The sequence below is a fragment of the Archocentrus centrarchus genome, chromosome 3 (assembly GCF_007364275.1).
Source record: "Archocentrus centrarchus isolate MPI-CPG fArcCen1 chromosome 3, fArcCen1, whole genome shotgun sequence".
NCBI classification, from domain to species: domain Eukaryota; kingdom Metazoa; phylum Chordata; class Actinopteri; order Cichliformes; family Cichlidae; genus Archocentrus; species Archocentrus centrarchus.
In genome coordinates, this window is record NC_044348.1 from 27,984,540 (window position 1) to 28,012,467 (window position 27,928).

General features: G+C 37.3%; 1 protein-coding gene across 1 annotated transcript; it reads right to left on the minus strand.

The window, feature by feature from the left end:
* Positions 1–214: 214 nt before the first annotated feature.
* slc6a2 (solute carrier family 6 member 2) lies at positions 215–24,695 on the minus strand. The gene is made up of 15 exons (XM_030726313.1): positions 24,597–24,695; positions 23,713–24,184; positions 22,424–22,555; positions 19,795–20,032; positions 13,416–13,554; positions 13,079–13,213; positions 12,363–12,466; positions 10,553–10,677; positions 10,319–10,431; positions 8,499–8,627; positions 7,660–7,759; positions 6,344–6,444; positions 4,715–4,882; positions 2,819–2,890; positions 215–2,506 (listed from the first exon to the last, which is right to left on the minus strand). The coding sequence occupies exons 2-15, from the start codon at positions 24,002–24,004 to the stop codon at positions 2,483–2,485; spliced, it is 1,872 nt and encodes a 623-aa protein (XP_030582173.1). The 5' UTR covers positions 24,005–24,184; positions 24,597–24,695; the 3' UTR covers positions 215–2,482.
* Positions 24,696–27,928: the final 3,233 nt, after the last annotated feature.

Below are 27,928 nucleotides of genomic sequence, written 5' to 3' on the forward strand. Positions count from 1 at the left end.
GGTAAACAGCAAGCTCAGAGGTTGTGTTTGAAAATGGCAACAAAGAGATAGAATAACGGGAGGTTATACTCACATATTAAAACCACTGAAAATCTACATTAATAACATTGATTAATTTATTAATAGCATGATTTCATTACAATGTTCTGCTCAGAAAACTTGAGTCCTTGCATTCAAGTGAAGGCTACCTATGTATCATCCACCTTGCTGCAGAACAATTTTCCAACTTCCCTCACATTTTGGAAAATTGATGGTTGTACAACTGAGAGTGAGGCTTGTGGAGAAAAAAAAATCTTTGGTGTAGCATATTTGCTTCTTTCACCACTTTCTGACATTTACTTCACTCGAATGCAGACCTTACCAGAACCAGTATTCTACATTTGTATCGCCGAATAATTTACTGCGTTTGTATTATTGATTCGGACTTTCTTTTAGAGTAACTGATGAATATAAAACCCACACCATTAGTAAACATTAACTAACAAACAATAGTAGCATGAGGACAGGTAGTATAAAGGTACAGTGAGCCAGTATGAGTAGCCCTTATTCAGCAATGAAACTGTCTGTTATATCTGGAGTGACAGACGGATGAAGCTACCAATGGCTGAATGCTTAAAACCAAACCAAACCAAAACAAAAAAGAATATGATTTTCAACTGTGTAGAAGAAATTCTTTATTTTCATTGTGTTAATACTTAAGAATTCTTCATAGACAGTTGTCACTCACGTTCAACGGGACATTGGTGTTGTACATAATATTACTGTAAACATAGTCCAGGAAAGCCAGGGTGTTCTTTTTTTTCACATTCATATGTGACAATGTAGCCCAAGGTTACACAGAATAATAATTGTTTTTCTTAGCTATACATCAAACACTATATTATGACTATGGACAGTTACGTTTAAAATACTTTACATTCACGTTTTGCTATAAACAATTTGATAAATAGAATATTAGATATAACAAAAGAATATATTCATATATTTCTATATCTTCTTATATATTCCACATATATCTGTTTTTTTTTCCTGTGGCTTTATTCCTTTTAATAAGGGTGTTCTCTTATGATGCAAAGTTAGAATTCAACTTCAACTTCATTCCCATAAATAATAAAAAGAAACAGAAGAAGATAAACCAGATCACTCCCATATCACTAATGCAAATTGTCGGCACATCTATGATGAAAAACAGGAACACCACAAGTTATGATTCAAATGAAAATATAAGCATTGTACTCAAGTAAGTAACATAATAGTTAATATACTGCTCGAGAAAGCGAGGCATTTGATAGTTGTCAGTTTTCCATGTACTGTACACAAACAGCATGGAGTGGTTGGCAACATAATCCCAATGCATACATACATACACACACACTCTCACTAGTCTTTCTCTCATTGTCTCCTTGAAGGAAAAGCCACAGAGATTCTTTAGAAGCACTAAACAGACCAAAAATGGAAGGTAAAAGTCACACAACACTAATACAAAGCTGTTTGTAACAGTTATGCCATTTGTTTTGGTGGATTTTTCCCCTGCACCTTAAGTGACTAGCCAGAGACTGACCAGGTTATAAATTAGTTGTTCTTTGAGACTAAGACTTGGTTATAAGTCTAGCTTTTCAAAGCACAAGAGCTGAATGAAGCCTGCCACTGCTCTTTGAAGCTTTGGAGTGATACATACATTATTCCCTTTACTATAATACAGTGCGACACAAAAGGGTTCTTTCTTCTTGGTTTTTCATTTGCTAAAGAGCGTGACCTTGGTGCACTGTTGACTTCCAGCTCTTTGAAATTTGTGCCAAACGTCTAGGTCAAAACTAGTGATTCCCATCCACAAAGTGGTTTGATTTCAGTGGGTTCCTGAGTCAACACAGTGTATGTTATTTCTTCACGTACAGACTGTAAGAAAGATGGAGTGTCTTGCTCGATAAGGCACTGACACAGATAAGCCACCGTGCCAAGAGGATGGCAAGAATAGAGACTTTCTTTCAATAACAACGCAATAATAAAGAATATCAGACTTTAAAACAAGTTTAAAAGTTAAAACATTTTTGGTCCCCTGTTTAATAATATACAGGGAAATGGGATTGTTTCATTTTTTAGATTTTTTTTTTTTTAGTTTCAAGAGCTCGAACACAGTGTACAAAATCACAAATAAAGTTATAATTAATTAATTAAAATAGTGTATAAAAACATATCTATGAACAAATAACTGTAAATGCTTTCCCATGGTGTGACTCTCCCTTATGAGTAGAAGCTGTAGATTGATTTCAGAATGTTAACAGGCATACGCTTGAATCAAAACGCTCGAAGCCACCGGTGACAACAAAGGCTTTTGGGTGGTGAATGCGGGGAGAAGAGGGAGGCTGCTGGGAAAGGTTGGAGCCTGCTGTTCACCTTCTCTGTCTGACCACAAGGGGCATACAGGAACTTCAGACACCAGATGTGAGGATGGATGACAGGATTCCGGGTACTGTATTTGTGATCAAATGGCCAACCAGTGCCTGAGCTGGAAAACAATAGATAAACTCATCTACATTTTATTGCAGTATAAATGCCTTTATTGCTTACTCACAAGGGCCTGTCTTTGCAACATGCTAAAAATTTTTTTTCCACATTGTTTGTAAAAGTAAATTATTAAAAGGCTACACTACATTTGACAGTCCACTTTTTTTTGTTTGTTTGTCTCTTGTGTTCATTTTGACACAGAGGCAACAGTCAGTGCACAAGTCAATCGATTATTAAATAGCTGTGTTCAAATCCAGATTAATTACAGCCATTTGGTCAGTTCATGCAAATGCAAAAAAAAAAACACCCTTACTTTGAACTGCCGTACGTTTCCTTCAGCAACCATGTGGTGTTCATGTTCTGGAGTGATGCAGTAAGCTATCCTCTGCAAAACAAATAATTACAAGAAATCAATTCCAGCAGAAGTGCATTATCTATAAAACATACATAAACAAAACTGGCCCTTTTAAATGTTTTCATTATTTAAATTATTTTTCCAATTCTGCATATCCATACAGTGGTCAAATAGCCCAATTAATATCAGTGCTTCGTGAGGAATGCAAACTCTTCAGGCATGAGAAATGAAGAAATATTTGGTTGACTTCTTCTAAAGAACTTGTAAAATAAGTTATCATGAGGAAACTGCAGCCAAAAAATGAATAGGCATAACAGCAGTTTTCAACACACGTCCTGAGAAACCTGAGAAAAATCTTTGAGTATCAGTGGGGAATGCCTGTGGGATGAAGGAATTGTTACAAAAGCGTGAAGTTAACAGTGGTTGACTGCTAAGGGTTGAAAATAGCTCTCAGGAGCTTAACAGCTGCAAAGCTCACACAGTGCTAGTGTACATTACTTACAAGTGACTGCATTTGGCCAGTGTTTGTGTTTGAAGTATTATTTTACGTGTACTATATATGAATGAGGAATCATCAAAAAGCTCTCAGCTCATAACTTCATTTATCAATGTGAATTTCATTTCCACAAACTCATTGGGAGACAAACAAACAGGACAGGTGGCGAGGGAAGATTGTTTTGGTGTGGCCAGAGAATTTCTACTTTTTTTAATGTGCTGTGTGTCAGTACATGATGACGCAATTTCACAGACACCTTATGCAGGAGTACAGTGTTCGTGTCTGTTTGTGTAAGTATTTGGCAAAGCAGAGTGAAAGATTCTTGGTATCCTACTCATATGTGCTTGTGGGCAGTCCTTCAAAAAAAAAAAAAAATCCACCAAAAACTGTGTGTACGCTCTGCACAGGACGAACGCTCAACCATGCCAGTGCCTCAAGGATATTTCAGTGAAACTTCTTTATGTTAACAACTCTGATAATGGGAGATAAATTTATGGTGCGTGATTCAACAAGTAACACGTTCCTGGTCATTGTTTGCACTGCCTTTGGGTTTGGAAACTGTAGACTCTCTGAAATAGAAGATCTCTATTTTTAAGATTAGGCTTAAAACGTTCCTTTATGATCAAGCTTATAGTTAGGGGTGGATCAGGTGACCCTGAACCACCCATTAGCTACACTATGCTGCTTTAGGCCTAGGGTGCTGGGGGGGTTCCCATAATGCACTGTTTCTTTTCATTCACCTTATTTCCTTTGTTTATACTCCACTCTGTATTTAATCATTAGTTATTATTAATCTCTGGCTCTCTTCCACAGCATGTCTTTTGTCCTGTCTCTGTCCCTTCAGCCCCAACCGGTCACAGCAGGTGACTGCCCCTCCCTGAGCCTGGTTCTGCTGGAGGTTTCTTCCTGTTAAAAGGGAGTTTTTCCTTCCCACTGTCGCCAAGTGCTGCTCATAGGGGGTCGTTTTGACTGTTGGGTTTTCTCTGTATTATTCTAGGGTCTTTACCCACAATACAAAGTGCCTCGAGGCGACTGTTTGTTGTGATTTAGCGCTATAAAAATAAAATTGAATTGAATTGAACTGAAATGAACTGTATTGAATTGAATTGAATAATTTTGTTGTTGTATATGCAAGTTTGTGGTCCAGGAAAAAAGATCCCTCAAGGGAGATCAAATCTGGCTTTTGTTCCCAGAACTTTCTGATCACACCTCACATTTAAAATTGTTTTAACAAACACTTGTTCCAGTCATCCTGCCCCAAACTCGAATCAATAGATGACTTTTGAGATATCTATCAAAAGTTTAATACAGTTTTTCACCATGCGTGCTGAAGTCAATCTCAATATCTCAATACAAACCTCCCGGAATGTTCCTGGTAGACTGAAGAATTTATACATGGCATAAAAAGGAACCAAGAGTATAGAGGACAGGGCGACACCCCAGCCGATTAGGTTGGCCCAGCTAGGGAAGATGTAGTTATCATACTTCAGGTCTGGCGATGTCAAAGTACTGGCTATTACAACAAACTGTTGAAGATAGAAGAGAAAGGGGAAAAAAGAGAGAAACAGGTAAAATACAAAAGTTAGAGCTATTTGGACTGATAATGGTCTTAATTTCTGAAGTCCCTGAAATAAAACAGGCAGAGAAACATAAAACGGATTGAAAAAAAAAGGAAATAAAAACCCAAAAGAGAAATAAAGTGACAACAGCTCAAACACCAACACATTTTTTTTAAATTAAAATACACACCACATATAAAAGTAGCTGCAAGATATTATTGTAAAATGATATTCATGAAACTGAAATTGAATCTGCATATTGGTTCATTCTGTAGTAAACTGTTCATTTGTCATGGACAGGTACCCTTCTTCTCTGTCTAACAAAAGCAACACACAGGACTGTGCAAAAGCTTTAGCCACTTTAGATGTTTAGATGCTTGTCCTTCACACACAATTACATAAAAAAGGGAGGCGTCTGATTAATCCCAAATTCATTCAGCATTCAGCAAGAAAGCATCTCTCGAAGTTCTGCTAATGAGTTCATTCAGACTTCTTTAATGTAGCTGGCTGTAAAAAGCAGCAGGGTTTGTAATGGCCAGAAGAGTCCAGAACAAATTTTTGCTTCTCACAGAGATCGGCACATGGACACTTACATCCTGCACACAATGCTCATTTTCATTAAGTGCATCCACTAATGCTAAAAGTAAAGACTGGATACACTTCTAGGGCTGCTGTGTAGTATAATTAATCTCTCTGTCATATTACTCATCTCCTATCTTAATGACACATTAAGTTTCAGTTTTCAAAAAGAATATGTGTTCTTTTGATGTACAAAATCATCTCACTGGGGCATTTCCTCATATACCAAAATATATCTGTGCACAATGGTAACTAGTCATTTTCATTACAATTTTACTTATTTGTACAGACAGCCATAAGGAAGCACATAGCTGTCTACATCCATCTTTGCACAACAGTGAATTCAGCACTGTGCTTCCTCTAATGCACATGGAGTAGCACACTGCTAAATCCACCTGCCAAGTGAGGAACTCGGCAGGAGGCGCACTAAGGTTTAAACAATCCTCCCTGATCCTCCACTCCTTCTGGGTACAAGCCAAAGTCTTCAGTGCTTATGTATATATGTGCTCTCTCTGCTGTAGTAAATGCTTTTTCCTGTGTGGTATTCAAGTTCTCTTTTTTTTTTTTTCATTTCATTCTTGTATTGCATCTTGCATGCAATACTGTATCACTGAGACAGAAAAATCTACTGAATGCTGAATGAGCTTGAGATTGCAATCATTCAAATAAATTAAATAAATGAATATATGAAATAAATAAGGATTTCAAGTAGTCCAGTTGTTGATTCTTGAAACTATTTAGTCTTATCTGGCCTTATCTGCTGAGTTTGTGTTTTGCTCTGGGATAGATATTATCAGATATTATGACTGAATATTGGCCTGAAATCTTCCTTTTTTCTGTTTCTCTCACCAGCAGAAAAACTGGGCTGACAAATTTCCAGCACAGTCTCCAGTAGAGTCCTGGCTTGAAGCCCATCATTCGCTCAATATCTTCACTGAAGCGATCCACACCTGGGGCGAGCATAAAAAGTTAAGCAGCAAAGGTTACTAATCAGCGTAGGCTTCAGCCAGTTCTTTGTGCCAAGCATGCAGTCTCACTGGACACTAGGAGGGAATGCAACATGATGGTCTACACCCTCGTAGTCCACTAATATTTTTCATGGCTGACCTGGGATAACCCCGACCTGACATAACACATCAAGCAATTTATCATCATGTCTCAGAGATTGCCATGTTGTTATTGAATTTTATTGAATTCTTTTTTTTTTTTTCTGCCTGCCAAGCAAATTTTTTTCTACGTGGACCCCCTGGATCTCTCTCATTTTAATCTGTAACTTTATATTTCCACTTTTGCTTGTCTACAGATGAGTTAAAGGATTAAATAGGTGTGATGTGCCAATCAGGATTCAGTCTTAATGCTTGTGCTTGCTTTTATTCACTTTCCTTTCTCTCTGTATCTCTCTAAATTAATTTCACCCCTGTGCTGCAATAGTGGAAATGGAAGTACAAAGGCAAAGTCAACAGACTGTTTGTTCCAGTAAAGCAAAACTAATCAGTAAACCTAATTTTCTGGTCACACTGCTCAGCGTTCTTCCCTTGATGAACTTATGACTGGCTGCTTTTTTCACCATTTATATTTTTGTCATTGATTATTCTTAAATCATAATAATTTCTTTTTTTTCCCTTATAATTACGGTAAGAGTTTGAGAATAATTTGGTGACTTCAGTGTTTTCTTGCTAATTTCACTTTGTAGCATGATTATAAAATGTTGCTAATGGCACTGTGAAAAATGTGCTTTGAATATTTACAGACAACTGACAAATTAAAGGAAAATCAAGCAAAAAAAAAAAATTAAATAAATGAGTATATTAGAAGGGTACTTTTTCAGCTTGCTATGCCAAAATAGTTTTAATGCACTCTGGCATTGATTTGCCAAGTATTATAAAATCTACTGGAGAAATAAGACATTATATATCCCAAAAATATTAACCCATTTGGTCTTTTAATGAAGGCGATGGATCAAACCACTCCAATTTGTATTGATCTGTAGAGATCTTTCCCTCAAAGGGGACAAGTAGACCAAATCCATACTGCTAAAATTCTAAAAAAAAATTATGGGGGAAATGCTCATCCTTTTACTTTAGGTTGTAACCCGTCTGTATAGTAGAGACAAAAATTACAACTTAACAGCATAATGAAATATTAAAGAATGCTGAATGTCTTACCATAAAACCATGACACTCCAATGGCCTCAATCAACACACCAAAGAGTATAGAAGTCCCTGCTGCATACTTATCTAACAAGGTCAAGACGTAGATCCCACCCTACGAAGGGGGAAAGAACCAGATAATTTAGTGTGTGTGTCACATATAACTGTTCAATCTTGAAGATAACACATATGATGCAATCAGTCAGGAAGTGTCCCTCAGCCTAACTAATGGACTGCATATGTTCATTTTGCACTATAAGGCGATTCAAATTTAAATTTGCGGACTTAGCATCTCGACTCAAACAAGTCGCACGCAGCAAACGAGGATATTCTGTGCACATTTGACCTTTTGTACAATAGATCTTTGATTTGCATCCTGAATGGTGGAGTCTGTTTCCTTTTTCATGGATATGCCAAAAGAAAGGCATCATTCACTTTCCCAATAATTTTCCTGATTTGATAAAAGGAAGAAACCATGTGATTTACTAATGTAATACCTTTCTGTCTCCTAAGTTTTTCCTGCTGACTGTGGAAATACAGTCAGCAGGAATTTTACCTTGTTGCTGATACATGTGAATGAATAGGGAGTGCAGAGAAAATTGATCATTGGCTTCCAAGGAAGACCTTTAATTAAATTGTGATTTGTTATCAGAGTTTTATGCAGTAGCTTATTTGATTTTGCTTTTAAAGGGTTTGTTTTGTGATGGCGTAACATCATGAGACTTGAGTCACTTGTATTTATAAAACCTTTTTTTTTTTTTACAGTTTTTTCCACAACAGAACTTGAAGTATATTACAACTTTAATATATTTAAACAATTGATTATTTAGATAGATAGATCCAAAGATACTGACATTGGTAATGCAGAGCAGAGCAACCAGGAAGGTTCCAAAAGCTGTGATGAAGGTGAAGAGCTTTCGGTTTCTTTTGAGAATCTTAAAGTCATCTGTCAGGCCTGTGATGACTGCCTCCATGCCACCCATCTGTGGGGAGACACAAGACACTCAAGAGCTGAATCCCAGCTGAAAGTGAAGTCCAATCGAAAGCATATAGATGCAAATTTTTACTTTCAGTCAGTACAGTGATGAGTGTTTTAGCAGCAAGAGATAGCACAAAAATCTTAGTGATAATGTGCAAGTACCACACTTTGAAAGCTTGCTGATACACGATATAGTATAAAGTAATCAGAAATTTCTGTACAATATTTTGATGTACAATCATGAAATAGTTATTGTTTCATAAACTCAGGTTGGTAAACAACGATAAATACAATCTTTCAATACATATTAGCAATATCTAAACTTAAACTTTATTTATTTTGGAATGACAACATCACTAATCAAAGATATGACTTTAAATCTTAACATGTCATTTCATTAATATTTTTATTACACATCCTTATCTGAGCTACCCAATAAATGATTGTAAGGATAAGCTAATGACTTAAGGACATTTGCGGGTATTTGCGGACGAAAGTGGTGGTTAAATGATCGTTTGTTTATCATCCGCTTAGTGAATCAGATCAGCAGATGTTATGTGCAGTCTACAGTGCCAAGGGACAGAGGACGGGTCACACTGAAAGACCATTGTGTACACATTAGTATAGCTTTTGTGTACATCCTTAGTGTATCTTTGGTGCATTCAAAACTGTGCTAAGAGGTGTCCACTTTTCTTGAATCGCGCCAAACAAATGCTAATACCTGGTGTGAATGGAGCCTTGAATGACAAGATTGCTCATCAAAACTGGAATCAAAACACTGTTTTTTTTATAAACATAAAAGTATATATTATTAATGTGATATGCTATTTCTATTGGCCATATAAATGACTGAAAAGACAATTTCTTGCACCTTAAACAATAACACTGCTTTTAAAGATCAACAAGAATGTGTAAATGTGATGGGTTTTGGTAATGAGGCTATGAAAAATGCAAAGAAAAACTACTATTAAGGGGAAAGCAGCAGAGTCAGAAATACCTATGAACAAAGAAACACTTTAATATTAGAAGGAAAAGTGGCTAACACTAGCTTCCTGACATATGGAAGAGAAAGTGTAATTGTATGAGTCGGAAAAACAGCCACAGAGAATAAATGATCTGCACAAAAGAGCTACACAGAAACAACTGCAACAGTTTTAATTATGCTTGTATTATGTTTGTAATACCAAATATTTTTCAAGTAATAATTTAATTACTTTTTTTGTTCATTTCATTTGATCAATTTTACTAATGGTCTGAAAATAAACTTTTAACAGCATGACGTCAGACTGGGTTATCATTCAACACGACTCCTGTACTGGGACCAGTTCAAGACTGAAATCAGACTTTTAATTTTCTTTTTTAATATTTTCAATTTGTTTTTATTTTATTTTTGTGTATAATGTCTTTAGGTTTGTAATGTCATGTGGTTTATTTGACCTGTTTTTTTACTGTGTAATACAGTAACACACTTTCTCAGTGCGGATTGTTATCACCCTTTAACTAATCCTCAGGTTATAATATTTGTGCCATTCCTCTTTGTATGTATGCACACATCTATTTCAGCAGTTTACCACACAAGTAGTGCCTTATTTTTGTATTTGACCTTTAATATGTTTACAACCTGAAACATTTATCTGCCACTTGCATAACTTGTTAGTAATTATGTAACCATAGAGTTCTACTTTTAGTACTTACCGAGCTATCAATGCCTAAAGTCAGCAACATGATGAAGAACACAATGGCCCAAAAGGTTGAGCCAGGAAGTGTTGAAATTGCCTCAGGGTAGATGATAAACACCAGACCTGCACCTGTATGTACAACAAACATGTCGACTTTGTGAATGTTTACAAAGTGCGATGGATCTATATGTGCGTAACTAAGCATGTATGACCAAATACAGTGTCACTAAATACAATTATTAAAACATACCCTCTGTTGCCACATCTTTTATATCCACTCCATGCTTGTGAGCCATGTATCCAAGTACAGAGAAGATGGCAAACCCTGAGAAGAAACTGGTGACGCAGTTCACAGTGCTGGTCAAGAGAGCATCCCTAGATTAAGAAAACACACAATGACAAAATGGCAAAATGAAGACAATTTTTTTCTATATTTATATAGTATATTTTCCATTTCTAAAAGTGCAAACTATCTGATCTTTAGGATCTTGGCGGACCACAATGAATCCAGTGAGTCAATACCATTCTGTCCCATTCTTTGGGTATCAAACATTGTTGAACCACTGCTAAGATTTGTGTTTCTCTTTTATGGTAATCTGTGTCATATTTAGAGCTTATTTTTCATTGTACCGTTTCACATAGACAAAGTTACGATGGAACCAAACGTTACTTGATATCTTTCAAGTGGTTCATTGATGATTCACATGCAAAAACTGTTTGAGAAGAGATGTTTTTTTTTTTTTTAGATTAATGAGAAACTTTCGTTCCTTACTCCAGGCAGGTGTTTGGATTGTCAGTTACTGTATCAGTAACTTGTTGTTGTTAGAAAGAGCAGTCCACCTGATCACAGCAGAATCACCGCTATGAAAGAAACATTTTCTTACCCCTTCTGACTTCCCTTCCTACTTTTCTCTTTATTGTTTGTAGGAAGTGAAAATGTTGTTTTAATTTCAACTGCCTGGTTATTCAGGTCTGCGTCACTACACATGAAAGGCTGAGCGTCTTCATTTAATATGACAAACTAGCACATTCATTTGAGACATATATTATATTACCTTAAGTTATTAAGGCAAATAACTCAGGTTAATGTAATCTCATCACCTCATTTTATAACTGGAATCAGACCGGTTTTAATGCAAGATTTCATATTATTATATTGTTATACTTATTATATATTATACTATAAACTAACCTTGTGTTCACCACTTGGCTGGTGTTTTTTTTTTTTAAATCATGAGAGAAGAACTACCTTGTGTAGGATTTCTCTGTCTGTGTTGGTGTTCAAACAAAACTCTGTTTTCAGTGCTTGTTTTTCCAACATCACTTGTTCTTCCGGGCTGCTGCCTTTCACCTAGTTCAAATTTGCTCATTTGCCACTAAGGGCATAATGCAAATTCCACCTGCCAGCAGTCCACTCACATTTCTAAATGGGACATGAGAGAGGAGGAGGGAAAAGAGGCCCAGTATGGGGTTGAGCAAGGGTGAGTAAATGAGAGAGGACAGGAGAGCAGAGGCCATAATGCTTATATCACACACACTATAGCACAGATTTAGTTTGGACGTCTCTGTGATCATTCTTTGCATTATGTGTCATCTAAAATCATTTATTTTGGCTCATGGAGAAGCTGAAACTTTTTAACAAAAAGTAAGAGATATCTGCTTGGTGTAACACACACACACACACACACATACATGGGTCAATCATTTTTTCTGCCAACAGCATCCCCTTCCAAGAGCACAACTGCAACCTATTTATGCAGAAAAGCATATTCAAGTCTCCAACTTGATTGCCTGCTTTTCCTGAGGAAGAGGAGCACTTAAACAGACCAGTCAACATACAGCCTTTGGCTATTATTTGGCAGCTCTCCCTGGCCTGTACTTTATCTGCTCTGCTAACACCTGGTCATTGGTAAATTAGACAGATTAGCATCACCTCCGCAGCATAATCCAATTAAAAGCTGAAAAAATAGGGCAGCTAAAAAACAGCAAGATATTATTTTGTGGGGGGGCAAAATAATATCTTGTTTCAGATTATCATAAATACAGAGCAAACCTCTTACCTGTAGCAGTTGTTGTCAAATTTGTTATAACTTGCAAATGCGATGAGCACACCAAATCCAGCACCCAGTGAATAGAATATCTGTGTTGCCGCATCAATCCACACCTATGCAAAAAGTAACAACAAAATGTGTGAATTCCTAAAAAGAAGATTCCTACAGAAAATATCATACAGACATAGGCTGCTAAATCTACCAGCTTTCATTATTTCCCTTTTAAACCAATCTGCATGCAACACATTTTATATCTACCTGTACATTTTTTTTATCAGCCAGGAACACCTGGCTCTGTTTTGTAAAACACGTCAGGTACATTATTTATGCATGTTGTGCAAATGTTTTGCAAAATGTGAACTTTTCTCAACCCTTACACACATACATGAGCTCAAACATTGAAAGATTGTATCTCGAGATTGTGTGTATAGGACACATTCATTCATATACTGTACTTTCATTCATTATGGGAGGTACCACTGGAACTCAGCATTTAACCCTAAGCATAAAATACTCCACCCAGTGCATAACAGTAACTCAAAAAAGGATCTGTGTGAATCTACTCAGATGCTGACATGATTGTTATTTGCAGTAGATAAATTAATAGATCTGAGAGTTTTATGGGTTTACTTTTACTCAGTGTCAACAAAAAGCACAAAAGTGAAAATCTGTATAGCACTGAAACAGGGAACTTCATAGTCAGAGTAACAAACAGTGTCTCTGACCTCTAGATTTTTGAGTTGCTTGAAGTCAATGGAGAGGTAAGCTTTGATGCCTTCTGTAGCTCCGGGTAAAGTTATGCCTCGGATCAGCAGCACCAAAAGGACCACGTAAGGCATTGTAGCTGTAATGTACACCACCTGAATAGAGAACAAGCAGGTGGAAGGAAACGAAGATCATATTTTCCTTTTGTCAATGAACCATTTTCTCAAGAAAAAGATATGGAATGTGGTGAACTGCAGATAATGAGAAACAACCATTCAACTCCCCTCTCTCTGTCTTGAAAAGTTATAAGATTATGCACTACATGAATGTGCTGCATTTGTTGGTGCAGGGCTGTACCTTGCCAGAAGACTTGACACCTTTCCACAGGCTGAAGTACAGGATGAAGACCACCACAACCAGGCACAAAGTCAACTGCCAACGAGGAAAGCCCAGGTCCTGGATACCCTTACTTTCATGAAGATGCAGCACACCCCGTCTGCAAAAGATGACAGCCAATACCATATCATGAGAGCTACAGGGTCTTTTTTTTTTCCTTTTCCCATTTATCCATACAGTATTGCTCTGCAACACTGTTTTTAACACTAGTTGGCACAGATGAGGTGATTTAAATGTATTTATTTATTTTTATTTTATTTTAAGCTACGTCTTACCAGACATGCATTTTGATGAATGAGCCCACACAGTTTCTACTACAGCTTGGGTAGTCTTAAAAATAGTAAGTGAACAAGTACCCTAGTTAACAATGGAAGACAAAGTAAGGGAAATTTGCTCCACTCTCAACCAGCATTTCCAGCCAGTAGCTGCACAGTCACTGCAGTTCATCACCCAACAATGCTACCTAGTAAATTTAAAGGATGAAAGTTAAAGGAAATTGGATGAAACAGCTATTTGTTACCAGGCTTTAGAAGTGAATTAACTGCTTTCCTTTCACACCCAATTGCACAGAAATGCTTTGAAACTGTCAATAAAGACCTATGGTATTGTTCCACTTTTATCAGACTATTCCTCAAGCCAAACACTACTGTAAGATCGAGGTTCAAAGTGTATTATTATGACATAATGAAACAAGGAAAGACAAATGGTGTCTCTTCCTTCCTTATCTACAGTAAATATTGTTTTCATCTGCAAGGCCATTCTTTGAATGTTTGTTCTAGAGTAGTGGGAAGGAAGTTCACAGCTTCAACTACTTAGAAAAATCTGTCTGCATATTGTATAGTGAAGGAGTTCTGTCAGGCTTAAAGTTACTTAATATGTCTTCCCAAAATACTAATATGTCTTCCAGCACGTCAGAAAATTCACTTAACACTTTGTATCGTATTTACAAACAATTAAATAAACGACAAAATAAATTTTTAGGAAGGGTTAAATGAGATATTTTCTTGATGAGCGCAGAGTCTTCTTAATCTTTACATCACAGTAACTTTTCTTGTTTGCTGGTCAAATTACACCTGGACAAAGATTACAAGCCTGCAATTACAGTTTGGCTGAAGAATATAGAGAATACAGTAGAGAGTGAGTAGTGTTCCTATTAGATGACACATAGAATACATGAACCTGAAATTATTATAAACTACTATTTAATAATACGTAGTTTTGCTATTATTAGGTGTGGTTGCAATTCCTAGCTTGTATTTAAAAATTATTGTTGGAATGCATGAAAAATGCTTTGCAAAATAATCAGTTTAAGAGTCTGCATCCACAAGACCTCAGCAGCTCAGTCTGACCCGCTCACGATGGGCAACAACCCAGAAACAAGACAGGTTACATGATGCCATAAACTGTTAGATCCTGCTCCAAAGCTGATAAGTGCTGGGAGTGGGTTTGATTTGAATTGGATATCAATATCATGCGGGAAAACATTTAGAAGCCCCTTTGTTCCTTTCACATTTGCCCTAAGAGTTTCCTGAAGAAAGATTCAATTTAATCGGCATGTGATGCTATGGGCTGATAAACAGTGGAACTGGATTTGGATCTGATGCTCAGGTTGCTTACACAACAGCCCAACACAAAAAATCCTCAAGGACATGCAAAATGAAGAATGTTCAGAGACAGACATTTGCTTATCTTTATTGGATAATATATTCAAAGCTATATGGTCTTTGGGGAAGCAGTGTAAAGTTTATTTGGGGAGAGAATTTAAAGTCTTTGCTCTGGCCTGTAGGTCTTGTCTCAGTGTTGTGTTGTAATGCCCCAGGGCCTCCTTGCTCATCTGATAGCATTGATAAAACACTGCCAGTACATGCGCACTATAACATAAATCCAAGTCCCTTTGGCCCAGTTACTCTAAACACATTTAGTCTTATCATCACTCAGTAAGCTGGTTGTTCGGCTATCCTAACACTCACTGTTGCGTTAGTCATCTTTGTGCACTTGAGGCTAGCACACAACTACATTCATCCTGGTCTTCATGTTGGTTTCAAAATGAGAAATAGGGCATGTAAAACTAACCCAATAAGAAGGACTAAATTCCTGAGTGTCAAGTCACAGCTCTATTTAATTTTAATCTGATTTATTTAATAAATGACATCCTATTCTATTCTTGTTATTTTAAAACAATTATTTCAACAAATGTTAAATTCATGTGTGGAGCAGAAGTAAAGTTTCTTTAAGTGTCTGTGTAATTAGATATTTTTGTTCAAATGAGGGCTATTTATCAAGTCTAGTTATCCTTGACATGACATCAGATGTGGCTGCTTCAGGCTAGATCCGTAGAGAGGAGATTCTGTGCATGCTAATTAAATGAGTTACTGTTGCTGTCTTTAAAAAAAAAAAAAAAAGTATTTCTAGTTGTAACTTTGGTTGATAAGCTCATCAATTATGTTAATAATACACTTTGACATGAGTGAAACATAGAATTTTTTTTAACAGAATCTGTCTTTAATCATGGCTAATGAATCATGCCTAATCACGTCTGATTACACTTGTCATCAGGGAGACTTAAAGATGGAGCCGAGTGTGTGCCCAAAGCCTTTGTATTAAGTCTGGGAACAGCAAAGTGAAAAAAAAAATAGCAAGTGGATTAAGAAAAAAACTGAATTGTGCAAAGTAGTGCAAACACACAGCATACAATGTGTCATTGGACACTGACTCATATTTTTAATTGCTAATATAAGATTCTGATGTTTGCCTTGACCGTAAAGAAACTTTTGTAGGCATTTATAACAATAAAGTATCAAATTACAGTGTATGTTTGAAAATAATCCACTAATTTCTCAGCTCTGCTTCACTTGACTTTGGTTACAGTTTGGTTCACTTTGTGCAGGTTGTAGCTAGCTGCTAAAAAACTAATGTGCCAAATATTTGCCTCAGAAGTGGGTAGAGACCAAAAACAAGGATGAAGACTTTCTGAAAGAGAAATCATTTTTATAAGAGGAATCATACTGTAATGTTATTGAGATATTAAGAACCAAATTACTGCACAGACCGCATGAAATAAAGTTTTAGTCATTATGGTATTTTTTTGTTTGTTTTCAGCAATGACAGAAATCCTAATTTGGAATTGTATAGGGGGGAATTGTATAGGGGGAATTGTATAGGGGGAATTGTATAGGGGGAAGTGTTTTCTGAAGCTGTTTCAACATTTCAAAAGCACTTCTTATGAAGCACACTAACAGATTAAATATGCATGAAAGCCAGTGGCTTTGTGATATGCATGGCTTTAAGCAATGAGACAGCAAAGATACAGCTTTTTTATTTTATGTTAATTGAAGTGATTCAGTGATCTGGGAATTTGACATTTGGGAGGTTTCTTTGATCTGATACTGTAAAAGTTATCATATTAATCACAGAGGAATGCCCAGCAAATCTCTTGTTCCAAGGTCAGGTTTTTTTGGCAGAGACCATGTTTTTGACTGTCCTCGCATGACTCCTGCAGCTGACTTCCAAGCTAGCCCAGCCACATGATTCAAAATTCAGTTTAATATCACCTACAAAAAGTCAGGTCATATTTAGGCACAGTATATGTTTACTGTCTATGTAAAGTTAAAGCCATGAAATGCTGTTCCTCTCAACTAACTTGATATAAAAGAATGGAAAAAAGGTTAAAACAATGTGTAAAATGATTTTTGTCTTTCTGTATGTTTATTTAAATTTCATAATGCATGTATATGTCTGGGACATTATATAAGACATGGCACTTTAAATTTTTTTAACACAAATTTATAGAAAAATTCCATTTGATGGTTGTTTGACCCACAGAGAAATTGTTGAGGTTCACTGCATTTTCAGTTATGTGGTTGCAGGCACATAACTACTAATTATCATAGTAATGATGTATGCAAGTGTAATTTTTTTCTCTCCTTGCCTTGGTTTAATGTTTCCCTATTCTAGGGAATTCATGTTATGTTTCCATAACATGAATTCCCTAGAATAGGTTCAATGTTCTCATGAGCATATATATATATATATATATATATATATATATATATATATATATATATATATATATATATATATATATATATATATATATATATATATATATATATATATATATATATGCCATTTCTACACATGCAGTTTTTATGTCTCCATAACTATTACACTCTTACACCATTCATTCAGATAGGTGCTTTAAAATAACTGTGCCTGGAGCCAAGCTGTAGCTGTAGATGTAGCTGCCCAGTGGCAAGACTTGATTCTAGAAGGGCTCTGATCATTTTTATTCAATGGAAAAACCAAAATAAATAAAGTTTAAAAATTGTGTCAAATCTCTGTGTACCGGAAAGGTAACAGTGAGGTGACAAACCCCAAAAGAGTTATTACTACTGTAAATACATTTTAGGTCTTTGTGAGATGTTTTAATGCCTTCAAACATATTGTTTTATAGCCCAAAATTGTACAGCCTGGATCAATATAGAGGCTGGTGTAGGATAATTAGACATTACTCTACACCACAGAATAAGCAACTGACAAAGCAAAATTAGTTGCTAGCTGTTTATTGACCATCGCAGAGCATTTAGGAGGTATAATGCCAGATATTTCAGAAACTGGCACAGGTTGAAAAAAAAGTGCTAAAAGAAATATTAATGCTGGACATGAACTGATCAGATGACCAAACCATGTGCTAATGTTACCACACTTTTACTGGATGTGTAAATATACAACTGCTTCCTAAAATATCTGTCATATCAGCTTAATTGGGCGATGACATGTGTCACATTTTTCATGTGTATAGTTTGTGTTTTCCAGAACCACTGGCCTTCAGTGTAATGTACTGTACTAAAATGTTCTGTGCTGTATTAGGCTCTTAGATTGGTGAGTCTAATCTCTGCCATGTAAAGCACAGCTCAGTTGTGATGCAAGTCTGCGAGGATGTTCCATTTTACAGTTTGTTTTACTGTTGAATTCTGAGACACATTATGCTCATGTTAAAAACTAAGCTCAAAAGGTGAAGCAAGAGAACTGTTGACTCAGTTGGCCTTCCTCATGCTGTGCTTTGGCATTGCTCCTGTGTTCAAAGCTAGCTGTAAGCAGGAGGATTTATTGTCTCCTACAGTGCAAGATCTGTCTTAAAGTACCCTATTGTTGTCTGTGACTGAAGTTCAATAATGCACCAGGAATATATATTCTGAGTTGTGGTTTTATGGCGCCTGTCTACTTTTTAAGTGATATTGCATCACTTCTTTGAGGATCTGACATAATCCAAAAGGTTAGAACCTACATGTGAAAACTAACCTCTTTGTGTTAAATAAAAAGTGTTTGGGTACTTACAAATAAATCAACTTTGAGGGTTCCTGAAGGTTGAAAGATAACCACGGATACCAATTAAATAAACATACATGCTCTGCCGAATGGGAGTGAAACCTCTGGCTGTGATGCATGGTTAATGTTTTCTGTGCGTCATGCTTAGCATGTGTCCCTGGTATTGTCCAAATCATTTCACAGACTTCCTCTGGACTGCACAGTCAGTCTTCACAGAAGCTAGGGAAGAACTGGCTGTCTTTGAAGTATAAACAGATGGAGCTTTTTTTTGTTCACTTCAAAGAGTGAATTTAGACTTTTTATGCATAAGGCTTTTATAGTGAAAACATCTTATGGTTGGACAATTATGAAGTCCTCTACTTGTGTTTCTGTGATTGGTAGTTTCCTTCCATAGCTACTGCTTGGGTTATCTCAGCCAGGTGTACATGCTATTCTACTGTTACTGAGACAACATCCTCAAAACTATAAGGTTCCACTTCCATATGGCATTGTTAATGTGTAAATTATATCATATTGTATTCAATTTACTGATTCTGGCTAATTACATCTATTAAAACAATACCCCCCCCCCCCCCCCCCCCCCCCCCCCCCCCCCCCCCGCCGCTGCCCTGCCCCCAATGTCTGTGTTTTGAATGAACAAAACATTTAAACACTGTCTTACGAAGGCAATAGCTTCATTTTTATGCAGGCTAAAGCTTTGCCTTTGATTAAAAAGTACCACATATTCACAATACTATGATGATCACTGCATTGTTACATTTACTGTTTATTGCTTTACTATTTCATTTACTGTATATCCTCTCACCATATGTTCAGTCTTCACATTTTCATAAAAGTAAGTCATGAATGCTTCTAAGTTTGAATCTAATGATTTAGTCACTCATCAAAAAAAGTTAGATACTAGGATATTCCCTTGGTTAAAACTAAATACATCTGAGCATTTTCACTTTTGCCAAAATCCAATGTTCTAAATAGTTTTTTATCTGATAAATTAATTTCAGAAATCACTTACTCGTAGTATTCTGCTGCCGGGGTTATCTTGTACTTAGCGTATGAGGTGCCATTGCCGAAAACAGATCCATTGATGGCTTGGGGTTCAGTGCAGTTCTCACTGTTCCAGCTGTTGCCACATTTGAGCCATGGCAGCTCAGTAGTCATGGAGGAGACCAGGTAGTGGAGGGACCAGGCAATGATGACGTTGTAGTAGAAGCCAACATACAGGGCTATGAGAATCACAGTGTAGCCCACACCTAAGGAACATCAGGTTATTGTTGAGAAAAAAATGATGGCTTCCTCTCACAATATGGAATTCATGCAGTTGTCAAGTTTATGAACCTTATACAGTGTAACAATTTATTGTCGCTTATCAGGTTCAGGTAGGGGGGCTGGAACTTAACCCAGCTGCCACAGGGCGAAAGGCAAAGTCCACCCTGGACAGGTCACCACTCTGTCGCAGGGTCAACAAAGAGATGCCGACATTCACACTCACATTCGCACCTATGGACAATTTAGAATCACCAATTAACATAACCGCATGTTTTTGGACTGTGGGAGGAAGGCATAGAGAGCCCACACAGACATGGGGAGAACATGCAAACTCCACACAGAAAGGCCCAGGACCTTCTTGCTGTAAGGCAACAGTGCTAACCACCACGCCACCGTGCTACCCGTAGCATTAAAAAATAAATAAATTTAAAACAACTGTAAGTATAACTATAAAGTATACATTTAAAAACATATACAAAATTAGGTATATTCCAGCCATTAGTCAAGAAAAAGCAGTGTAATCAACAAATAATAGGTAGAAGTGGCAAATACGAACTTTTTGTTTTATCATTTTATCATTGCCATGACTTACACCTTTATTTTATCATCAGCACTGCAGTAAATTGAACATTGGTACATAAATGCCAATTTACCAATTTTTTAAAAGCGGAAACATACATCCACTATATTTTCAGGAATTCTGGGTTAGGTTATCTTGCCTCCTCTGGAATGTAATGTTCTTACATGAAAACGAGAAGCCCATAAACCCATCACCCACTCATTCTACGCAGGAAAAAAAACAAATCCGCCTTAGCACGACAGCCAACAAAAGCACTGACTGGTGCTGTTTTAATAGTGGAGACAGGGGGACTTATCTGACAGTATTTGAAGATACGTGTTGTAATACCTGCTTTACTTGTTAAACATTTCTCATTTCTGTTAGCATTTGCAACCATTTTTGCACATTTTGTCAAATCTCTTAGCAAACTGTCTGAAGTTTCAGCAGTTATTGGTTGTATTGGTCTTTGTAATTAAAACATGTTTCTTCTCAGTTGATTAGTTTAACTCTCCAAAATGTCATCACATGCAGACTAGTCCATCAATAGTCAGTCTGTCGAGAGCACAGATATAAGTCAGGAGCGTGAATATTGTAAAACAAAGTTATACAGCTTCTGGCACCAGAGTTACAAAAATATGTGAACATGGAGGAGTCTGCTTCTATAAACATTTTACATAGGCAACAACCTGCCTCATTGAACAGGAGGATAAACAGTGACGTGTGGCAGTGTAACCGCATGTTGGTACATGAAGATGCAGAAAAATGCGGTTGATGGTGACGGCTTCAATCTAACGGTGTTTCTTTCCCTGTCAGGTTGCAAGGGAGCGCATACACACTGCAGTATAAAGCCTAAGATCAATGAAAATCTGTGGCCACACAGCAACATAATGTCCAGCAGCTATTTGGGATATGTTGTTATTGTAGTGTACTATTGCACACTGCAAGCCGATGTTTTGTTTTGAGGCACTAATTATCTACACGTTCTCTACACTGCTGTGAAAATTTAGATTTTTTTTTTTTGTGCTTCCATTGCAAAAATTTCCTCCTGCTTTACAACAAGATCTTGAAATCAGCATCTGAAAAATACTCACTTTGGCACACATTGGCAGTCAATTATTCTCATAAAGATAACAGCAGGCAATCAGTGCCAGTGAAAACATGAAGGGCAAGACTTTTGGGAAGTAGAAGGAGAGGAAAAAAATTGATTCTCATTCTGACAAAATATCTAAACATTTTAACTAGGTACACTAGGTTTATAAACTATGAAAAGCACTTGTCATTTTGGTGATAACGACTTGCCCAGTAAGACTCTGTTTTGGCAAATAAAGATTTTAAGCTAACTGCAGCCTTTTGTAAACTCCAGTCCTTCTCTGTAAATCTAAATGAGAATTTTTTTTCAGTTTGTTTCTGACTAATATAAGTGATTAACTGGTTATCAGCCATGATCTTTAGCGTACGGTTAACACTGGCCTGGTTTGGTTTGGTTTCACTCGTACAAAATCGACATTTGCACAAGGTTGCAAGGTTGCAAGTACAACAGGTGAGAGATTAAGAAAAATACAGAGAGATGAAAGAGCACTGTGACAGATTTTAATTTCACGTGACACTATGCACCTCTGAGGAGGAAACGACAAGAACAGAGGGATAAAATGAAAGGGCAAGACCCTGAACATTAGCAAAAAGAACATGACCAAGCTGCAGGTACACAGATTAAGAGATCAGTGAAGGGTGAAATGCAGACATATATGGTCGCTTATGTAGTTGTGCGTCTACGTGCAGAGTGTGTCTCTGTGTTTGGGTGTGTGGCACAGTTCACCTTTAAAGACAGGGCATATTTTCCAAACCGTGGCTGCCCCTTCTCTGTTATACTGGCCCAAGGCAAGCTCCATGTAGAACAATGGCATCCCAGCAATGAACAAGAAAAGAATATAGGGAATCAAAAAGGCACCTGGAAGGAGAGAAATAATATAATTTAAATATTTTTCTCCTAATTATCCTTCAAAAAAGTCAAAAGGGTGTCTTATATTTAAATAAGTGTCAAACAAGGCAAAATATCCAAAAAGAAAAAAAGGGGAAAAGGAAGTGGTGGGGGGGCTTGACATTCTTGGAAACGCCACACACCACAACGTAACATGGGATGGCTCGTGGCTATTTTCATGCTGTGCATCAGTAGCACACCCACCAAAATGGAAACAACCTCTCACAATTGAATTCTTCTTGACATTGTCCATCACAAGTGACACATTATCCACAGTAATGAATACATTTTGCTGAGGGCCGATATGATTGACAGCTCGGTGGTAGAGGTGACCACTGAGAACACAGAGCACAACATGTTAGTTTGAATGCATGCGCAGACAAACATAGGACAGGGCACACCTTCTAGTGAGCACTCTGTTGTCATGATGTTTAACAATCCTTTGTTGATTTAACCACGCACACACACTGTACTTTGTTTTTACTCACCGCAGCATTGGATCAATGCAGTGTTCACTAGTTCTGAAAACAATCGGTAGCCCATTGCAGTCTAGTATTTACACATATTTGCTAAAGCTACTGAGTACACTGAAACATTTGAAGAAAATAAATAGATTGAATGATTTTTTTTTCTTTTAGTTTCAGTGTTGATTATCTTGCCCTCATAATTAGTGAGCAACTACACGTGAAGTTTTTTGGTCACTTTTCAGTTTAAAATCTTGAATTTTATGTACTGTCATCAGCTAAGTGCTTTAAATGATTTTCACTTGATAAAAGAAACATAACTAATGGAAATGAAATCTAAATTGTAGCCAATATCACAGTGCTGAAGCTGCATATTTACTTTCTTACTTGCACACATACACATATATCTCATCATCATCAGTAAAAAAAAAAACAAAAAAAACATCAGTATCAGTATAGAAAAAAAAATTCCACTAAGGGCACCTACAGTAATTTGTAGTTTATCTTTGCGGTCCATTCGTTCTGTGATGTTCTGCATTTACATCGTAAGTTTTTTTGTTTTGTTTTGTTTTTGCGCCAGAACCTGGAGGCAAGTCTGGTGATTAATAATTTGAAGCATCTTTATATTCACACTGACTAGAAACACAGAGCCCACATACTCACCCCCTCCATTTTTGTAGCACAAGTAAGGAAATCTCCAGACATTGGCCAGGTCCACCGCAAAGCCAATAACCGACAGGAGAAAGTCTATTTTCTTGCCCCAAGTTTCACGGTTGTCCTCGGATCCGGGCGGACCTGCGCGGTGACCAGGGGTGGGAATGATCGAGGAATTAGTGTACTGGACGCCGTTCTGGTCCTTCACGAGAATCAGTTCTACCTCTTTTTTCTCCACATTGCACTGTTTCAGTGGGGCCACCGACGAGAGCTTGTGCTCTGGCATAACCTGGATATTCATCTTCTCTGCAGTGCGTACGAAGCACACGCCGGCACGGTGCTCTCACGGCCCCCTGCGGGTTCTAGCGGAGTTAATGGTCTGGGTCGGTGCGCTTGGATAAGGACCGCTATCCCGCCGGCAAAAAGTGGATAAGCAAGTGTTCTCCGCCGACACTACAGGTGACACTTCCGTGTACATGGGCTGGAAAGGAGGGAAAAGAAACAGAGTTTAGAGAGATCTTGTGTCTGTGCGTAAAGTTTCAGTACAGTTATGCACAGCGGGAAACTTCTTAGAACTGCGAAGGGAAAAGGCGACATTATTCGTTCTGTAGGAAACAGACCTAATGTCTTTGAGTTACTATTATCAGTAAACCATTAAGAAAAACATTGTATCTGCAGTCTGATGTTCAGCAATAGCAGGTGACAAGTGAAGCACACTTCAGAGTAAAATCCTCTCTACGTCACTGCGTGCACTGAGCGCATCGTGCGCCGAACCATCTACTCAACAATTACCTAAAACATTACTCATAAGGATAATTACAAAGATAAATGGTTGTATGTCACCGTTGCTAAAGCAATCTGAAGCTTTGCAATTAAAAGGCTTTCCTCCATACTTGGTAAAGTTAAGGACACGACTCCATGACCCGATGCTGTTGTTGTCCAGATGCGTCTGAGGGAAGACTGCCCATTCTGAAGGAACTTTAAGACTCGCCTTCTCCAGCAGAGACGATATAAAATGCGAGCTTTTAAATCGCTTTCCTCTCTCTCTTCCACGTGATATTTCATAATTGAACGCTTTCTCTCCAGTTTGATGTTGACTTGGCATGATCGGCTTTTTTTTTTTTTTTTTTTTTTTTTTTGGTCATAGCTCAAGTTTCCTCAAATTTGTACTCCTGCGTCTGACTGTACAGTGGTGGTAAGATTGCTCCACGTGGAACGGATCATATATGATAACTTACTGCGTCTATAAATGAGATATGTAAGAAAAACAAACAAACAAATTACAAAGTTGTTAGAAGATGTTTATTTATTTGATGATTAAGTTTTCCATGATAAGAATGGGGTAAAAAGATAGCTCATGTATTTGCATTTCTACCTGGTGTTTAACGTTTTAACGATTTAACGTTGTCCAGCAGACAAATGATCACTTTACCTTCAGGTTTTTATGGTACGTAAATTTCACATACACCAAAACTTTTTTTAATGTTTTAATTTGGACTTTATCTGTTTCTTCTCTGTACTAAACAGATTGAATTACAGTTTTCTAAGAAGCCATAAAAGCATTGTGTCCCATGTGTAATTCAATTTTAAAGCAGCTTTTGCTAGGGGCTATGATTTCTATTAGATATGGTTGATCAGTTCATCCCATTAAAGTCAATGAATGTCCTCTTTGCTCTTCAGTGCTTGTTTTAAAAAACCCTAACAGGGCTGGTTTGGGGCGTTTTGTTTGTGAAGATTGAATAACTGCAGTGATGGTAAGACGAAGGACCAGGTAACAAGGTAGGATAATGTGTTATTACTGTTGTTTTCTCCTGAATTACTTCTATTCTTTTGCACTTTATTTTACACTGTCAGTTACATTTGAATATGCCATCTCTAGCCAAGATTAAAATTGACTGCAATCAACCAAATTGCTTGTGCCGTGTTAACATTTTGCTTATATATGATAGGAAGTGGATTTTGGAGTAGGGGGTTTTGTTATGTTGTACATTCAACAAGTGGATTTTAAGGCATATTAAGTAGTATACAGTAGCACATGCATTGAAGATAGTCTTCGCAGTTATTTTGCAGTGCAGGTGAATAATGCAGGTCAAACAGTGGGAACGGGCACCTCAACCCATAACTGTAACCATGCCGTACCCATGGAGATTTTAAGGTCTCTTTTGCCTCAGTCTTTCATTTTTTTTTTCTCTCTTAAGGTTTTGTTTGTCCCTGATTGACCTTAGGATGTGAAGGCAATGAAAGAAGACACAGTCTCTCAGCTGTCACAGTATGACCTTGTGGAATTAACCTGAACATTTGGTTGGGGGCAAAGCAAATATTTTCGTACATTTTGCCCTTTTTTTTCCTCACCGTATATGCCCTTTAAAACTGCACAAGCATGCACTGCTACTTCTGTGCATTGCCATATGCACTCATACTAGATAGGTTCAGTCTCAGTAACGTCATAAATACTTCCCTAAGGATAAATAATCTTATCATTAACTTCAAAACAGAATGTTTATGACACAACTTAAATGAGACTTCCCAGATTTTTTTTTAAATGTATAGGCCAAAATTTTGACATAAAAGATCTTTGTCCTTACAAATGGGAAAAAAGTGCATTTATTACATGGTTGTTCCTCAGACTTAATTTACCAGGTCTTCACTACATGGCAATCAGGTCATGGTATTAGTACTGAGTGGGTTTGTTTTGCTCTGCACCCCCATTAAAGCTCTCTGGTTTAAATCTCTCCAGGCCTCACTAAAGGAGGAGTGTCATTAAGTTTTCCCCTCTAGGGTTTACTGGTATCTGCAAAGATTTAAGTACTTCAGCAATGTTAAGTCTTTTTCCCTTCTTGGTGTATACATTTGGTGAGTGAAATAGCAGTGTGAGTCAGATGTCTGGTCACAGAGAGCCATTTTCTGAGCAGCACAAAGCACATCCTTGTAAATATGTCTAAAACCACCCAAAGGTGCAGTCTAGTAAAGCAAGCTTCAGCCAACATGTTCACACAGAAGCAAATCTGTAAGAATGTGCTGTCATTGTTTCTAGAAAGTCCTTCATCAGTCCTCATCAATATATTAAAAACACTTTTATCTTTCAGTCGGTCACATCCTTTCAACCCTCATGGGCCTGAAAAAGGAAGCCTGACAGTATTCTTATTGGCAAAATTACTGTTTGAACTCTACTGTTTGAAAAGAGGCTGCAGCTGACCAACAAGTCTCACAGAAAATGTCAAATTATAGATCAGAGTCAGACTGCACTAACAGCCTCTGACTTGTCTATGATGCAACTGTTACATAATAGTTGAGACATACTGTCAAACAGCTATAAACACTGTAATGTATCATCAAGTTTGCCTAGCAACAAGTGAAAAGGAGAAGGGAGATTCCTGTATAGGTATTTGCTTGGGTTTATTTGGAAAGTAGAAACATTTTAACACCTTTTTTTGGCCAGTCTCACAAATAAAAGACACATTTCTTTTTCTCAACTTTATGCTGACCCATCCTCAACTATTACGCAGGAAAGGTTGTTGTGCGTCATCCTAAAAAACATCCGTAGAAATATCAAACAGAGATGTGAAACACCCAAAACACTGAGCAAGAAAAAAAAGAAAGAAAAAAAAACCTTGGCTGCAGATACTGGTGCCAGTGCTGGTGCTGGATGACTGCTGTTTCACACCGTTCCCCAAACTTTGCCCCCACCAAGACCTTCACTGTTTCTATAAACCACCACAAAGGAAATGAGGCACAATCACTTTCCTGAGAGAATAATAGGAGAGTGAAAATCAACAAGGTGTCATCTGGTGCGATAAGGAAACGTAACAATGAGGTTTGGAGGAACTCCCTGAAGAGCTGAAGGAGAAAGACTGCTAAGCTTAAGCCAGCAGGAGTCAAGGGTGGTGCAACATGTGAGCTGTGAGGGTGCGTACTTGTGAGTGCACCGATCACAATAAAAATGTATTAAAATACCAGTGTCTAGTGAGGTAACCATCCCGCAGAATTAAATGAAACATTTGCGCTGAGCACCTGTATCCAGTTCAGCTTCTCCAGCTGGCTTTAGTACAGCTGAACTGACAGCAGATTAAACAATGAGTTCATCTTCACAGAGGTACATAATGCTGCCAAACATTCCTCATTTTTTAATTTTTTTAACTATGTGGCACATCCCTAAGTGAAAGCCCATTATGGCATGTTGAATCATGAATAAAATTAATTACATAGTTTCTACAATATTTCCACT

Excerpts from the sequence above, each read along its gene's own strand:
- slc6a2 (XM_030726313.1), bottom strand. The coding sequence starts at position 24,004 with ATGAATATCCAGGTTATGCCAGAGCACAAGCTCTCGTCGGTGGCCCCA. Across the intron at positions 20,033-22,423 it reads AATATGCCCTGTCTTTAAAG|GTGTGGGCTACACTGTGATT; the intron begins GTGAACTGTGCC and ends GATGTTCCTTAG. Across the intron at positions 10,432-10,552 it reads AAAAGATGTGGCAACAGAGG|GTGCAGGTCTGGTGTTTATC; the intron begins GTATGTTTTAAT and ends TTGTACATACAG.